Source organism: Drosophila novamexicana, unplaced genomic scaffold (assembly GCF_003285875.2).
Source record: "Drosophila novamexicana strain 15010-1031.04,08,12 unplaced genomic scaffold, DnovRS2.1 tig00000387-arrow-pilon, whole genome shotgun sequence".
Lineage (NCBI taxonomy): Eukaryota > Metazoa > Arthropoda > Insecta > Diptera > Drosophilidae > Drosophila > Drosophila novamexicana.
In genome coordinates this window covers 3,714,853-3,730,408 of record NW_020824800.1, presented here as the reverse complement: position 1 = coordinate 3,730,408, position 15,556 = coordinate 3,714,853, and the positions used below count along the sequence as shown (strand labels likewise).

The 15,556-nt window shown below is 44.1% G+C and overlaps 6 protein-coding genes across 9 annotated transcripts; 2 read left to right on the top strand and 4 right to left on the bottom strand.

The window, feature by feature from the left end:
- The first annotated feature begins 25 nt into the window (after positions 1–25).
- On the top strand, positions 26–3,479 carry LOC115759856 (conserved oligomeric Golgi complex subunit 3). 2 transcript variants are annotated; one of them, XM_030700961.1, is made up of 8 exons: positions 26–223; positions 293–790; positions 845–1,335; positions 1,391–1,530; positions 1,607–1,767; positions 1,829–1,943; positions 1,998–2,755; positions 2,818–3,479. In XM_030700961.1, the coding sequence occupies exons 1-8, from the start codon at positions 62–64 to the stop codon at positions 3,238–3,240; spliced, it is 2,748 nt and encodes a 915-aa protein (XP_030556821.1). In that variant the 5' UTR covers positions 26–61; the 3' UTR covers positions 3,241–3,479. The 2 variants fall into 2 exon arrangements, with proteins under 2 accessions (XP_030556821.1, XP_030556819.1); XM_030700959.1 differs by having other exon boundaries at positions 26–226.
- LOC115759858 (AN1-type zinc finger protein 2A) lies at positions 3,464–4,775 on the bottom strand. Its single transcript, XM_030700962.1, has 3 exons — positions 4,587–4,775; positions 3,945–4,498; positions 3,464–3,742 (listed from the first exon to the last, which is right to left on the bottom strand). The coding sequence occupies exons 1-3, from the start codon at positions 4,639–4,641 to the stop codon at positions 3,569–3,571; spliced, it is 783 nt and encodes a 260-aa protein (XP_030556822.1). The 5' UTR covers positions 4,642–4,775; the 3' UTR covers positions 3,464–3,568.
- A 630-nt stretch (positions 4,776–5,405) lies between these two features.
- Positions 5,406–7,730, bottom strand: LOC115760165 (sorting nexin-2). Its single transcript, XM_030701385.1, has 5 exons — positions 7,427–7,730; positions 7,049–7,170; positions 6,090–6,975; positions 5,870–6,022; positions 5,406–5,797 (listed from the first exon to the last, which is right to left on the bottom strand). The coding sequence occupies exons 1-5, from the start codon at positions 7,598–7,600 to the stop codon at positions 5,747–5,749; spliced, it is 1,386 nt and encodes a 461-aa protein (XP_030557245.1). The 5' UTR covers positions 7,601–7,730; the 3' UTR covers positions 5,406–5,746.
- Positions 7,731–7,842: 112 nt separating this feature from the next.
- Positions 7,843–8,905, bottom strand: LOC115760166 (trypsin delta/gamma-like protein CG30031). Its single transcript, XM_030701386.1, has one exon. The coding sequence runs from the start codon at positions 8,703–8,705 to the stop codon at positions 7,872–7,874; it is 834 nt and encodes a 277-aa protein (XP_030557246.1). The 5' UTR covers positions 8,706–8,905; the 3' UTR covers positions 7,843–7,871.
- Positions 8,906–9,174: 269 nt separating this feature from the next.
- Positions 9,175–11,426, top strand: LOC115760167 (ras-related protein Rab6). Its single transcript, XM_030701387.1, has one exon. It carries the CDS (start codon positions 9,506–9,508, stop codon positions 10,130–10,132), a length of 627 nt encoding a protein of 208 aa, XP_030557247.1. The 5' UTR covers positions 9,175–9,505; the 3' UTR covers positions 10,133–11,426.
- Positions 11,427–11,797: 371 nt separating this feature from the next.
- Positions 11,798–15,350, bottom strand: LOC115760164 (threonine--tRNA ligase, cytoplasmic). Of its 3 annotated transcripts, none has more exons than XM_030701382.1 (4): positions 15,091–15,350; positions 14,321–14,384; positions 13,601–14,034; positions 11,798–13,544 (listed from the first exon to the last, which is right to left on the bottom strand). In XM_030701382.1, the coding sequence occupies exons 1-4, from the start codon at positions 15,142–15,144 to the stop codon at positions 11,958–11,960; spliced, it is 2,139 nt and encodes a 712-aa protein (XP_030557242.1). In that variant the 5' UTR covers positions 15,145–15,350; the 3' UTR covers positions 11,798–11,957. The 3 variants fall into 3 exon arrangements, with proteins under 3 accessions (XP_030557242.1, XP_030557241.1, XP_030557243.1); XM_030701381.1 differs by lacking the exon at positions 15,091–15,350 and adding an exon at positions 14,879–15,044; XM_030701383.1 differs by lacking the exon at positions 15,091–15,350 and adding an exon at positions 14,492–14,581.
- Positions 15,351–15,556: the final 206 nt, after the last annotated feature.

Genomic DNA, 15,556 nt, shown 5'->3' with positions numbered 1-15,556 from the left:
AGCTGATCAAATAACCAAGCCGAACAGCTGTTTTTGGCTCGGCGTTGGCCGCAGTAGGAAAATGGATGACGTCGCCAGCGCGCAAAGTGAAAATGAAAATTTGCGTAAAATTCGTAACCGTCTAATGCAATGGGAATCCAAAACCGATCCACTGGCAGCGCTAAGCGCACAGCAAGAGGAACACTTGGATGTGCTCACAAATTTGTGGCACGACGACGAAACTGTGGCAAGTCAACATCCAATGGACACGCACGTCAAAACAAATAATTGACATGAACTTTTTTGATTATAGGCAACGTTGTCGTCCACACCCACAAAAGCGTCCAAGCCAACGGAGTGCAGCTCTGAGGTGGACATAAAGCTGCCAGAGGGAGGCCTGCAGAACACAAACGATTTTCTGCTCTGGTTTGTGAACGTCAACACGGAGATCGAGCGACGTGGCGACGCCAATTACCACAAGTATCTGCAACAGTTGGAGCAACGCAAGTCGGAATGTGCTCATATGCTTGAACAAATCTCTGTAGCCATGGAGCGGCTGGGTGCGCTTAGCGCTGAGTACGAGTTTGTCTCGCAGAAGACCAGCGCTCTCAACACGGCCAGCGAGCAGTTAATCGATGAGCAGCAGAAGCTCCAGGAGCTAAGCAACGAAATCCAACGAAGACTTCATTTCTTCAGTCAGGTGGAGCTGCTAAATCAGCGCCTGCAAAGCCCCACGTTGTCCGTGGCCAGTGAAGCTTTCCGCGAGTGTCTCAATAAAATCGACGAATGCTTGAATTATCTAGCGGATCATGTGAGTAAGACGCCCGAATCCCAGCTAATAGCCAATAATTGTGAATTGTTTTAGCCCAACTTCAAGGACGCTGCTGCCTACAATGTCAAGTACAAGCAGTGCCTGTCCAAGGCAACGGGCCTAGTGCGCAACTATGTGGTTAATGTCATCAACCAGGCCACGGAGGCGACACTGCATCCGCGCAACAGCAGTGGCGATGCCGGTTCGCTGCAAGCACCCGATGCCGCATTTGCACTCTACTATGGCAAATATCAGACAGCAGCGGCTAAAGTGAAGCGCGTTGCACAGCTTATCGAATCGCGCCTTGATCACAGCAGCAGCAGCGAATATGTCCAGCTAATGACAGATCTGCAGCAGCATTATCTGGCACAGCGCGCCAGTGTCATGTCACCTGCCGTCAATCAGTCCATACAGAATGTGAAGAATGCTCACAAGGGCGATCACTGTTCGCTAACGCGCAGTGCATGCGCCTTTCTTGTCCACGTTTGTCAGGACGAGCAACGTCTGTATTATCAGTTCTTCGGCACAGGCGCAGCGCATCTGACGTAAGTTTCCCTCGTTTCCGTGTGTTATGAATTGACATATATTTTTCACTTGTAGTGTTTATCTGGAGGGCTTGTGCACAATTTTGTATGATACCTTGCGGCCGTTTATTATACACATAAATCACTTGGAAACGCTTGCAGAGATCTGTTCCATATTGCGCATCGAAATGCTCGAAGAGCATGTCCAACAAAATCGTATGTCTAGCTTTATACTTGTATTACTCTAGCTTCCCTCCACTAACTAACCTGGCATTCTGTATTTTCCACACAGCCAGTGGACTGGAGGCGTTTGCGACCATAGCTCATCAGCTGCTGCAGGATGTGCAGGAGCGGTTGGTATTCCGTGCGCATTTGTATCTGCAATCCGATATACAAAACTACAACCCTTCGACCGGCGATTTGGCATATCCCGAGAAGCTGGAAATGATGGAGGTTAAATTTTGTGCGCCCTATTTTGGCTATTTCTTTAAATAACATTTTATTACTATTACAGAGCATTGCGCTGTCACTGCAAGAGCCTACTCAGCTGCGACGCTCGGATTCTCGCGCGTCCATGATGTCCAGCGAAGCGGAAAGCGTGGACACCGCCTACAGAGTCAAACAGATGAGTAGGTGTAATACATCAGCATCCAAGTTGATTATTAAAGCTGTTTCTTTTGTAGATTCGCCCGCTGATCTGCATGGCATGTGGTATCCCACAGTGCGACGCACTTTGGTCTGTCTATCTCGTCTGTACCGCTGCGTGGATCGGCCCATATTCCAAGGTCTCTCCCAGGAGGCACTCAAATTGTGTATACAGAGCGTTTCCCATGCAGCGACTAAGATAGCCGCCGCGAAGACGCCCATCGATGGCGAACTTTTTGAAGTAAAGCATTTGCTGATATTGCGCGAGCAAATCGCACCGTTTCGTGTTGATTTTACCATAAAGGAAACCTCGTTGGACTTCAGCAAGGTGAAGACGGCAGCCTTTGGGCTGCTGCAGAAGCGCAAGCAACTGTTCTCCATGGGCAGCAACAATGCATTGCTCGAATTTCTGCTCGAGGGTACGCCACAAATCAAGGAGCATTTGCTGGACTCGCGCAAAGAAGTCGACCGTCAGCTGAAGACGGTGTGCGAGCAGTATATTAAAGATGCAGTACACATGCTGATAGGTCCGCTCATCACATTCCTGGACAAGGCACAAGCACTGTTGGCCCACGACACCGCCAAAGCAACGAACACAACAGCGTCAGACGCGTCCTCCACGGGCAAAGTTAATTATGTGCTGCGGCAAAGCAGCTGGGCGAGTCCGCAGCAAATCAGCAGCATTATCCAAGAGACACAGCGCCTAATCAAGGCCAAACTGGCGGTGCTGCAGCGTGCGATGCAACTCTACCTGAGCAATCGTGATACCGAGTTTATAATCTTTCGGCCCATACGGGTAAGTTGTAAGCTTCAAATTTGTGGAGTCGTTGCACTTAATTTAAACACATTCCATTGCAGAACAACATCATACAGGCATTTGTTAAGCTGGAGCAACTGTTAACAACAAATGGCTATTCTGCGGATGATATGATCATTACGAGCTGTCCCTCAGCAGAGCAGGTGTCCATTTTGTTGTCCAGTGCCAGCATATTAGCCGCCGAAGGCGTAGCAAGCTTCGCAGCGGCAGCACGTAAAATAAGCACATCATCATCCGTAGAGGGTGCAACAGTTGGTAGAAAGCTAAGCAGCATATCCAACAAGGCGGAGCAAGCCCATGTGGTTGTAGAAGAGCCCGAAGGCGAGCAGACGCCGGCAGCTATAAGCACTCCATTGCCAGTGGCAACAGACGCCAAGCAGAGCACAGTTTCCGGACAACCTCAAAATGTGACTGTGGAGAAGCCAGATAACGAGCAGCAGCCCACACAGATAAGCTCAGCATAGTATACAGAATATGTTATCCCTATGTATTCCCTATTCCTATGTATGTATTTATAAACCTAAGCAATTCAACATGTATATTACAGTGTGTTCTAACCAAGTAGAGCTAATAATCGAGTCAGTTTCGACAAATTGGGAAACAGACTCGATTTGAATTATTTTTGCTAAGCAGCCTTAAGCGTGCTGAGAATGTGACGAAGTCAACATAAATTATCAACATTAAATATAAATTACAAACAAAATGACAATTAGTTTAATTAAAGATCTAATAAAAGGGCAGCACACATTGGCCGCTGGTCAGGTGTTGGATATGTTTCGTACGGTGTCAGAACTAGGAAAGTGAGCATTTATCCTTTCCATTTGTTTGCTGCGAATCGCGTCCACCCACAGTCGCTGCGCGTTGCGTATTGGCTGCGGACGTGGCGCCGCGCCGATTTGTATTAGCTGCATCATCCTGCTCCATGATGGATAAAGCTAGCGCATGCGCCAAAGCCTCGTCCTCAGTCTGAAAAATTCAAGAATACTTAAGTATCTGACGTGTTTTTTAATGACTATAAATATGCAAAGAGAATTTTTCCAACTATAATCTAGCTAATCCGAGAGGGATGAAATTTAAAATGATTTGACTATTTTCTGGCATCTTACTAACAATGTAGAGGTACCTTCTTACAGACTACTGTATCATATGTCTGTCCAGTAAGTCTTACCATATTTCCTTGTATAGTTTGAACTTGAATGGGTGTAGCAGCGGCTGCAGCTGCTAGTGGAACATTCCTTGCTGGGGGATTTGCTTGTGGTTTGCTTTGGCGTCGCTTCTCGGCTGCCTGCGCTGCCATTGACCGTGTATCGGTGAATATTTTAAAAATGCCCTGAGATGTGCCCGCCGACGCCACCGGGGCAGACGATCCGGCTGCACTCGCAGGCTTGCAGTCGTGGTCGCTGGTGTGACGATGACGTAGACAGAAATTTAATTTGCACTGGGAGCAAAGGACGGGTATCAGCTCTTTGCGTTTACAGCCCTTCGCATGGCAGCGATTTGTGTAGATTTTTTTGCTATCCGATTTGCATTGCTTGTCGATGTGCTGGCCAACCGTTAAATCTGGTTCAACGCCAGGAGCCGTCGGCACAGGCTCCCCGCACAGCGGACATATGGGCACTTGAAAGTTCTTCTTGTGGGCACCTGGACAATTGTGACGCTCGTAGTTGTAATGTGTGGCGCAGAACACCTTGTCACATGAGTCACATTTAACAGGCAGGAAATCTACGAAACAGTTGTATTTGCATAAGGTTTATTAAAGGTCATTTATTCTCAGTGTGGCAGATATTGTCGTGTCGAGGTCGAAACTCACCTAATCTGTTGCATGTGGCTTCGTTGCAGTGTTGGCCCAAGTGTGGAAACTCCATAGTTGCGTACTAACGCCTTCGTTGTTTGTGCTCAAGTAAATGCGTTAAATGGCTTGTGACTGTTTTTTATAGAACTAAAATTGATTAAAATTCGAGAAAGCGCTAGACGAAATGACTAAACAAATTCACACTATTATTTCACCATTCACACACATTAGTTATCATTTGCCATTCACCGCAATGCGATGACACTGAATCTATCGGTATAAAACGGAATCTATCGATACAAAACTGAATATATCGATACAAAACGGAATCTATCGACATAAAACTGAATCAATCGATATAAAACGGAATCGATTCGATGAATCTGTCGACATAAAACTATCGATATAAAACTCTGCCTATCAAACTAATCGTTGGAATTTTAAAAGCGCTTCTAATGCTTTCCTTAACTATATTACACTTTTATATTACATACATATTTACAAATTTATTTGTTAAAGTATTATGTTGCTTTGTCATGTTACAAAAGGTGTTTCGAATATACATAAATATATATATAAACCAACAACAATCGTGGGAAAAATGGTTTCCCAATTCAATCACTTAATTACATTTCAATTTCTTTCATGCATATTCATTTAATAACTGGCTTCATTGAAGTTATTTTTTTTTTTAAATTATACCGAAGATAGATTGAGAATAATTTCGCGCTTTGCGATATGTAGACTACACCAAAAGTCTCTAATAAACATTGATTTTTTGTATACATTTACAAAAATAAAAGCAAAATTTGCAATAATAATAATAATAATTACTGTGTAAGAATAAAATAATATATATATATATATAAATATATATATGTATATGTATGTGTGTGTTTGAATGCATCGGTAATTAAAGTTGAACTTTATCTGCAAGCACAATCGCACCACATGGTAACAATTATTGAGAGGAATTTAAAGCGCTAGGAAGTGCCGAACGGCAGCAGCAGCAACAGCGGCAACAAGTAGCTTCACTTCAAGATCAGCGCCTCCAGTTGACGACAAATTGGTCCCACAAAATTAACGCACGCACATTAGATAGGTATAGATACGAAGCGCAATGCCGCTATGCTGTGAGTTAAGCATGTTGGAAATGCATCTGGCGATTTGAATGAAAGTTAAACGATTTCTCTGGCAAATGGTGCAAACGCCTCCCAGTAGCTGATGATCTGTGTAAAGTGAAGATGAGGGCACATATGATTAGAAATGCAATTCGCGAACTGGTTATCGCATATCATTACCTGTTGTTGATGCGCCATTTGAACTTCAATGTATTTAATAATGTTAGCCTTGAAGTCTTTCACTCTGGTTAGCTCGAAGCGTTCCATTTCCCTCTTGATTTCCGACGAAATGTCATCAAATTGTTGCTGACAGCGCTGCACCTTGCCCTGCCACTGTAAAATAAAGAAGAGAACATTATAATACCGCATATATTATATATCATATTATTGTAGCCCCAACCTCTTCAACCTCTTGTTGCGCCTGATCTAGCTTGTCGACACGATTGGCCAGCTCGAAGCGACCGCGATTCTCACGTCGTTTTGAGAGTTGCATCTGGGCGTATTGCCAGTTCTGAAAGGCCTTTACACGTTCGTGAAAAATACACTTGATAGCACCGAACAGCCCCAAATAGTCTTTGATAAACTCGGCGAGTATATAGAAATCAGAATTCGCCTGCTCGGAGCGCAGCAGCTCAATTTTTTCCTCCACATCGGCCAGATTCGAGAGCGCACGTGAAAGTCCAGTATGCTCCTCACAAGTGCTCAGCATAGCCGCCGATTTGGCCACAAGTCCAGTCAGCACAGACAACTCACGGCGTGAGGACACCAGCGATTTGAGTGCCGATGAAAGTTTTTGCAGATTTGCATCCAAATTCTCCACTTCGGTTATCTTGTCATCGAACCATGGATCGTTCTCATCCATTTTGTACGTTATTTTGTTAACCGTCTCGCCAACTCTATTAAATAATCGAATGACGCCAGCGCCACTGAGAGCTGACGTATTAACGGCACGTGGAAGCTCCTGGTCGCTTTCCAAGAAATTTATAAAATCCAAATCCACGCGCAACACCGGATGCTGCGCTGTACGATGCACAAAACGCTCCAGTGCGGCACGCCGTATCTCAACCCATTCCTGATTGATTGGTGTGCCCGGCTCGGTTTGCTGTGGACTCATCTTTACCTTGGTGCTGCCAATAATATTTTTGGAAGGCGCCGGCGGTATAATACGACCCATGCGCAAATACTTGTTCACCAAGAGATCATGTATCCCCAGGAAATCGCTAAAACGTCGCAAAGTGCTAAATTCGGTGCGCTTAAATTTTGGAATGTTGGTTTTCGTTGTCACTCTACATAATAACAGAAATGGCAATTAATAGGGTAAATAAGTTAGGGCACCAGTGATAAGGCGGTGTGACTCACTTGTATGCCAAATACGAGCTCATGCCATCGCCAACCTTTTGGGGATCTGATATGACAATTTGAATAAAATAGTCCCCGTCGTCTGTCAGCACCTCCTCCAGATTGCTGGCAGAAATGCGACGCTGCAACATAATACGAGATTTGATAAAGATAATAAATGAATATGCACTGCCTAATCGCATGGATTCAAATTGGCGCAGCGAGGGGCGTGTGCGCAAGGGCGTCAGCTAGGCTTGTGACGTTGTCACAAAAGTCAAACAAAGCAAACAATCGAGGAAGTTAAAGATAAACGTACAGAGCGGACGCCGCCCATTTGCGACGCAAAATTATGCTTAATTAAATCAAAATATTATGAGTGCTTGGTGAAGCGGAACTTACATGCACTTCGCTCGGGGTCATTGCCGAAACGAATAAATCATTTTCATGCTCCAATGTTACACTGCCCGGCGCTGGCACCTCCTCCTCATCGGATGCACCGGACGCTGAGCCATTATTAATGTCAACATCCGCAAATTCTCTGTTGTGTTCAGGTGTCGTTGTTTCGACTTCCATTGTGACACGAGTCAATATTACTATTAATTAAATGCGTTGCGGTACTCGTGCTCTAATTGTAATTATTGGAATTCTTTTCTTTTTTTTTTGTCGACCTACTCGATAGCTGCAAGACAATGGCTGTAGCAATAATATCGATATCTTAAGTGCAGTTAAAGCGTGACCAGCATTCGAAAAAGCTCACACGCTTGAACTGAAATATATACTAACAGATTAAAATACTAAACTAATATTTGAACGTATTTATTTCTTGAATTATAAACATTATACGTTACTGGACCTTTTGATTGGCCGAAATCCAGGATATAAACGAAGACACCTGCACGTAGACAGATGGTGAATTGGCCTGTCCGCATGGCAACTTGCCCCAGGATACGATTCCAATCAGAACATTACCCTGGACCAAGGGACCACCAGAATCCGAAGTGCAGATACTAACTCCTCCAGTTAGGGGGCCCGTGCACACGTTAGTGCTATGTACATCTTTGCCCTTTGAACCTAATGCAGATTCGCAGGACGCCAGGCTGATGATGGGAACATTTGCAGCTACTTGAAGAACGCTGGGGTACGATGCCGTATTTGTAGTCGAGGTACTTCCCCATCCATATAGGTTTGCCGTGCCAGTGGGCACCACACCCGACTTGGGCAAGCTCACAGCAGCCACAGCAGCGGTCCAAGTGAAGGCAGTGGGAGTATAAACTAATCCAATGTCATAGGGGACAGTTCCGCCCGTATACAGTTCATTGACAACAAAATAGGTAATGCTACGCTTTTGGGTGGTGGATGCAGTTCCTGCAACTGCATTGCTGCCGGCGACTAGTGTGCTCCCAAGGACCTGTGCACTGTTGGTTAAGCAATGGGCGGCAGTTACCAGCCAGTTGGCGCTTATTATGCTGGCAGCACAGTAGTGGGTACTTTGGTACTGCATGGACACCGCGTAGGGAGCGCTGTTAGCCGATGCAGCAACTCCGCCCACCACTCGTCCATTGGGCCCAACTTGATCCGTGGATGCTCTTACGACGGCCGCAGACACATCGCAGAAGCCAAAAATGAGGCAACATGCAATCAGATATAAGCTTGAAGTCTTTTGACCGCTCAGCGACATGGTTTCCGAGAAACTGTTTACAAATGGCTTTATCGAGTGCCGTTTAAATTAAAACGAGATACGAAATGTGCACGCTTTTAGCAGTGATAAGAATTTTCAATTTGCGCTTTTGTACTTTATAGATAAGCGCCTATTTTAATTGGAAGGGTGGTTAGATTAATTATAAGAACTATCTAGGAAGATACAAGTTATTAGAATACGGTCTATGTAAACAATACATATTTCATTTGAACTGGTTGAGTAGTATATGAAAGTGCCCCAATTGACAGATAAGTCAAAAGTCAAGTGATTTCTAAACAATAATTTTCATTAGACGATAAGCATTAATAACTTATCAAAAGCTTTGCACAATTTTTAAAATTGTGTCAGTTGACTGTTGCTTGAAGCAGTATTAATTTTGGTATTTTTAATGGGCAAACAGTTGGTATTATTGCCTACGAAATCAATTATCGATATAGTATATCGATAGCCATCCCTACAACTGACTCAGATCGACTTGGTGGCTGACTTTTTCTACGAAAATTTTGTTAATACTACTACGTAAATCATTGGACTTAGCGTTACGCAAAACGAGACTAAAAAAGTGCGGGCGACTATATATATACATATACACATAAACAAAGTGCAACGTGTGCAGCAGAAGCCGCATAAGTAACACGCCCCAATAGCAAAACAAAAGGTGGAGAGAGTATACAAGAGAGAGGCGAGGAGAGGTCAGCAAACCCGCAATTAAGAAAAAGTCGACACGTACAAGAGTTGAAACAGCAGCAGCAGCGGCCGCACCAACAAAAATAGTAAACATGTCATCCGGCGATTTTGGCAATCCTTTGCGAAAATTCAAATTGGTGTTTCTCGGCGAGCAGAGTGTGGGGAAAACGTCGCTGATTACACGGTTCATGTATGACAGTTTTGACAACACCTACCAGGCGACAATTGGTATTGATTTTCTATCTAAAACGATGTACCTGGAGGATCGGACTGTGCGACTGCAATTATGGGATACGGCGGGTCAGGAGCGTTTTCGTTCGCTAATTCCCTCCTATATACGCGACTCGACAGTCGCTGTGGTTGTCTACGATATCACGAACACAAACTCATTCCATCAGACCTCCAAGTGGATCGATGATGTGCGCACGGAGCGTGGCAGTGATGTCATCATCATGTTGGTGGGCAACAAAACGGATCTGTCTGACAAACGTCAAGTGTCCACCGAGGAGGGTGAGCGCAAGGCGAAAGAGCTAAATGTGATGTTCATCGAGACCAGCGCCAAGGCCGGTTACAATGTGAAACAATTGTTTAGGCGCGTCGCGGCGGCGCTGCCCGGCATGGACTCCACGGAGAACAAGCCATCTGAGGATATGCAAGAGGTTGTGCTTAAAGATTCGCCCAATGAGACTAAGGATCCCGAAGGTGGTTGTGCCTGCTAGAACTGGGCACTTACCCAATTACCCCGCAGCTCCCTCCCAACCACAACCACCACCACTAGCCACTACCCGCACAACCTTCGCTACAACCTCAAAAAGATTCACACATTGACACACACGCTGGCGCGACGGGGTTGACACCAGGTGTATGTGGGCAACAGGCTAAAGATGAACATGCAACAGAAAACAGAAACCAAGCTAAACATGAGATGCAGACATACACACAATTTTATGTTTAAGTTTATTTATAAAAAATAACTAAAAACAAGAGTATAAAACAAAATGATAGCAAAACATAAATAGACTAAAAACTAATTTAACGCAATCGGCTAATTATGTACGTTAAATGCATTGCATTGCAATATATAAGTATGCGCCAAATCCTAATCTCCAAGCTAAGAGTTAAGCTCTGCTCAGACGTACCCAACAACTGGGGAAAACTAAGATACTTCCTGTTCCCATTTAGAGCGCAATGACAGTGGTCACTCGCAAAGCGAAAGGTTTCTCTTTTCAGAACAGTTGTGAATTTGATTTAAAGTATATATCTTATTTCTAATAGTTCTCATTTTCGAGTGTCCACTGTATTATCACCATATAATATATGGCATGAGCTATAGAAATAAAACAAATCATGTATTATCGAAATAATTTCTCTTTGGCAAATCTACGCCAGACTATGCCAAGCTCTAAGCATTCCCTAGCCAATCTGGCACGTGTGAGCTCAGCTTAACAAACTCTCCCAAAACTTGTACTTACAACAAAAGAAAAGAAACCAAACCTAGAGCACACGCAAGAACATTCCACATTGTGTACTGGTTGCCCCATTTTCCCCCGACTACAGATACCACTGAGCCAGCATGTGTTCAAGCCCCCAGAGCATAACCCAGAAAATGAGATCATATTAGGCACTGGCAGACCGATGAGGTTCCATTTATATGACTAAGCCCCGTTTTGTTTGCGGCTTTTGTTTGTTATTTTATTTTCGGTTGTATTCTGTGGACGGCACGGCAGCTGCAGTTGGTTGGCGCAGAACTTGGCATCTTATGAGTAAATATATATATATATATATATGAATTTATAAATATATATAATATGTATTTTTATGGCAGTGTAAACAATTAACAATTTAAACAACATTAACAATTTTTTGCTTCGACTAGCGAGAGAACTTTGTGCATTTTTTACGCAACAAGCAAAAGCTTACAAAATTGAAATACGAAACGCAATTTTTAATAAATCAAATTATGAAACTAAACATAATAAGTATTAGCAATAAATTAAAAACAGAAAAAAAAAACTAAAAAGCAAGCTCTCACTTCATTTATGAATTATCCATGGTAAATGACTCACTGCGTTCAACTTGGCCCACATATCTTATCGATATGTTCAACAATTTCCAAAAGCTTTATGAATATCCACGATAAGCATGACGTTCCACTTACAAATTGATGGATAACTCATGTCTATACATAAAACAGTTCTGACTAGCTGATTGAAAAGCCGGAAACAACTTAAAACTAGTTATTAAAGATCGTTGCTTTAAAATTGATTTAGGATTCCAAATTTGAACATTTTATTGCAGCTTTCGGAAGTTCAGAAAACTTTAGATTTGAAGAATTCTATCAAGTGTATTACAACTTTAGACTTTATCAATTATCTAGCCCAGGGTTCATAATTTGTCTGTCCTTGTTGGGACTATAATTTATTTGAGGATTTCATGAATGTAAGCGTAAAATACAACTGAAAAATGCCGGTCGTTTGCTTTGCAAAGCTGGGTATACATATTTTGGATATATAAATAGAGTACATTTTGATGGAGGAGCGTGACCTAGAAGTTATCCTCATTTGTGATATACTCGTCGCGTATCTTTTGCAGCTTGGTAATGAGTTCCGCTACAGACACTTCACCATGCACCTTATTGTCACGGGTACGCACATTCACTGTGTTCGAGGAACGCTCCTTATCGCCCACCACCAAAATAAAATTGAATTGCGCCAGCTGAGCATTGCGTATCTTCTTGTTCATCGTGTCGCCAGCATCGCAGTCGGCCTCGCTCATGAAGCCAGCGGCATAGAGCTGATCGCGCACAGACTTTGCATACTCATCGTAGGCGGGGCCCACCGGCACAACCATGACCTGTCGCGGCGAAAGCCAGAATGGCCATTTGCCGGCATAGTTCTCCGTAAGAATGGCAATCATGCGCTCCACAGAGCCAAGAATGGCGCGATGTATGATAACTGGACGCTTCTTTTCGCCATCATCGGCAATGTAGTTGAGATTGAAGCGTATGGGCAACTGGAAGTCCAGCTGGATGGTAGCACACTGGAATGGACGCTTCAGTGCATCCATAATGGTAATATCAATTTTGGGACCATAGAAAGCGCCATCGCCGGGATTCTCTTTCCACGGCATGCCGAACTCATTGAGTGATTCAGCCAATGCCTTTTCAGCGGCATCCCACTGCTCCAGCTCGCCCAAATACTTGTCTGGCCGTGTGGACAGCACCAGCTGGAAGGAAAAGCCAAAGATGGTGTACACATGCCGCAAAAAGTCCAAACAGCCCTTCATTTCGCTCTTGATCTGCTCCGGCGCACAGAAGATGTGCGCATCATCCTGCTGGAAACGGCGAACACGTGTCAGGCCAGTCAATGCGCCGGACAGTTCGTTGCGATGGAGCACACCAAAGTCAGCCATGCGCAGCGGCAGCTCGCGCCATGATCGATTGCGATTGTCGAAGATCAGGCAATGACCGGGACAATTCATTGGCTTCAGCGCAAACTTCTCCTTCTCCGCCTCAAATGAGAACATGTTGTCCGCATAGTGCTGCCAGTGGCCGGATGTCATCCACAGTTTGGCATTGTAGATATTTGGCGAGATGACCTCCTGGAATCCGCGCTTTCTGTACTCGCCCCGAATCAAATTCATCAGCGTGTTGTAGATGTGTGCGCCTCGTGGCTGAAAGAAGCATGAGCCCGGGGAGAGTTCATGGAAAAAGAAGAGCTCCTGCTCCCGGCCAATCTTGCGATGATCACGTTTTGCTGCCTCCTCCTGCAGTTTCTCCCATTCCTTTAGCTGCTTGGGATCCGGGAATGATATGCCATAGACGCGTTGTAGTGTCTCCGCATCGGCTTTGCCTTCCCAATAGGTTGAAGAGTTCTTGGTGATCTTCAAGGCCTTAACCTTGCCAGTGTGACGCACATGCGGACCGCGACACAGATCGATCAAAGAGCCGCACTTATAGACCGTGGTGCGATCTGTGGTTACCTTTTCATTGAGAATCCGCACCTTAAACTCATTGTACTTGAACATCTCCAGCAGATCGGATTTCTTCATTTCTAGTCGCTCGAAGTTTTGCTTCTCCTTGACAATCTGCTTGACCAGCGTCTCCATGGTGCCGTAATCATTCGTGGATATCTAAGCAGAAATATTGGTTAATGGATAAATATATGATTTGAAGATGAACTGCTTACGCCTTCGCCCTCCAAATGCATGTCGTAGTAGAATCCACTCTCAATGGGCGGGCCGTAGCACAGATGCCCACCATAGATGCGCTCCATGGCCTCACCCATAATGTGAGCAGAGCTGTGCCAGAAGACGGCCTGTGCATCCGGATCATCAAATTTGAGCAGCTGCAGACTGCAATCGCCCTCTAGAACGCGATCCAAATCCCAAACTTCGCCATTTACCTTCGATATAATGGTATTATCGGCCAGACCCTGGCTAATGCCGCGTGCTACATCGTAGGGCGTGGTCTCCCAGGAGGTAGCATCCACCTGTTTACCATCGGGCAGTGTTACTTTGATGGCCACACGCGGCTTGGCAGCCAGCTCGGCAAGATACTCGGCCTTGCATTTCTCCCAGAATACGTTACGCTCCTCAATGTATTTTGGCCACGGATTAAGCTCTGCGGGAGAGGTTATGATAGGAGTGCGTTTTCAGACAACTTCCCTGGGCAAAACATATTAGGCCTACCCTTGCAGAGGTCGTATTTCTATAAAATATACCTGTCATAGGAAACCAGTCAAAAAGCTATCTTATTCGAATCGAATAAGCTATCTTATTCGAATCGGAAACGGTTTTGTATTAATATGTTATGTATATGTCTGCAAGGGTATTTATGCCTCGGTACTCCCGAAGGTTCCTTTTTTTTTAATGTAACTCTCTCGTAGCTTTTTATTTTATTTAATTACCTTTACGACTGTCGCCGCCGCCTGCAGCTGGCTTCTCCTTTTTCTCCTTCTTCATTTTAGCCGCCTGCAATGCGTATGGAAAAAATCAATAGATCGCCAAGGCGTAATAAATATACAATCATATAAATCAGAAAGTGTATCAAACTTCTTTTTGCTACGTGGGCAACGTACACAGTTAAGATAGCAATTATTTGTAATGAATTTTCGGTGTCACTGTTTTTGTTTTGTCGTTTACACAGTTGTCACCAAAAAGCAAATGACAATAAGAGTAACTGTTTTTGGTTCTTTGCTTTATCTACTTTCGGAAGAAACTGATGCAATGAAGCACACGAGTTTAGTCAGCGTTTGAGGGCAGGAGGGGTGGCGGAATAATTGCAGTTGAATTTAGTGACGTCACAACAGCAGCCGCCGGCTGTGATTCATTTTGGCATTTGGTAGACACACACATGACAATAAAACGCTCACACACACACAAACACACGCAACATGCCCAGGTGAATATGATGTGGCATTTAACAGTTAAATAGATAGAAACACAATTGCGAGCGGGAAACCAACCAAAGTTGCGTAGCACCGACTGCTGCTTATGCCCTGCTGTTGAGGTTGTATAAACTGCTGTTGATTTTTGGCCAACGATAGCGCTCGTATATTGTGCACAGTTTTACAGTTGCTGCCTCTAAACGCAACAACGAACGGCAACACTTTTAACATAACTTAATTACGTTTATGTTCTTATACACACGAATGCAGTTACAAGGATTTTAACATGCCTTTTGCTTATTCAAATCCAAATTATTTAATTCCGACACCACGTTGTCACCCATTCCGATTCCACGTTGTTGTTGCTCTTGCAGCACGCTGTGTCTGTTAAGCCAAAAGGTATTCAAATGTTATTAACAGCGGCGGCAAATTGTTAATGGAAATGCTGCAGCTACTTGTTTTTATCCTTGGATAATGTTTTTAGGTTTGTATTATAAACAAATTGTTTTTATAGTAACTACTTTTTAGCAAAAGTTGTAAAACCGAGTATTAAAATTAACAGAAGCCGGCAGCATATTGTTTTGAAAGAGGAAGGCGACTGACAGGGGTTTGCAGCATTGCCAACAGTAAAATACGTAACTATCGAAAAGCTAAAGGGTAATCGATAAGCCCAGCTGTTTTTTAATTGGCGCCAATTCGAACTCGAATGTCCTACATTCGCAGTTAATATTGATTTTTAACCTGCTGACATAATTA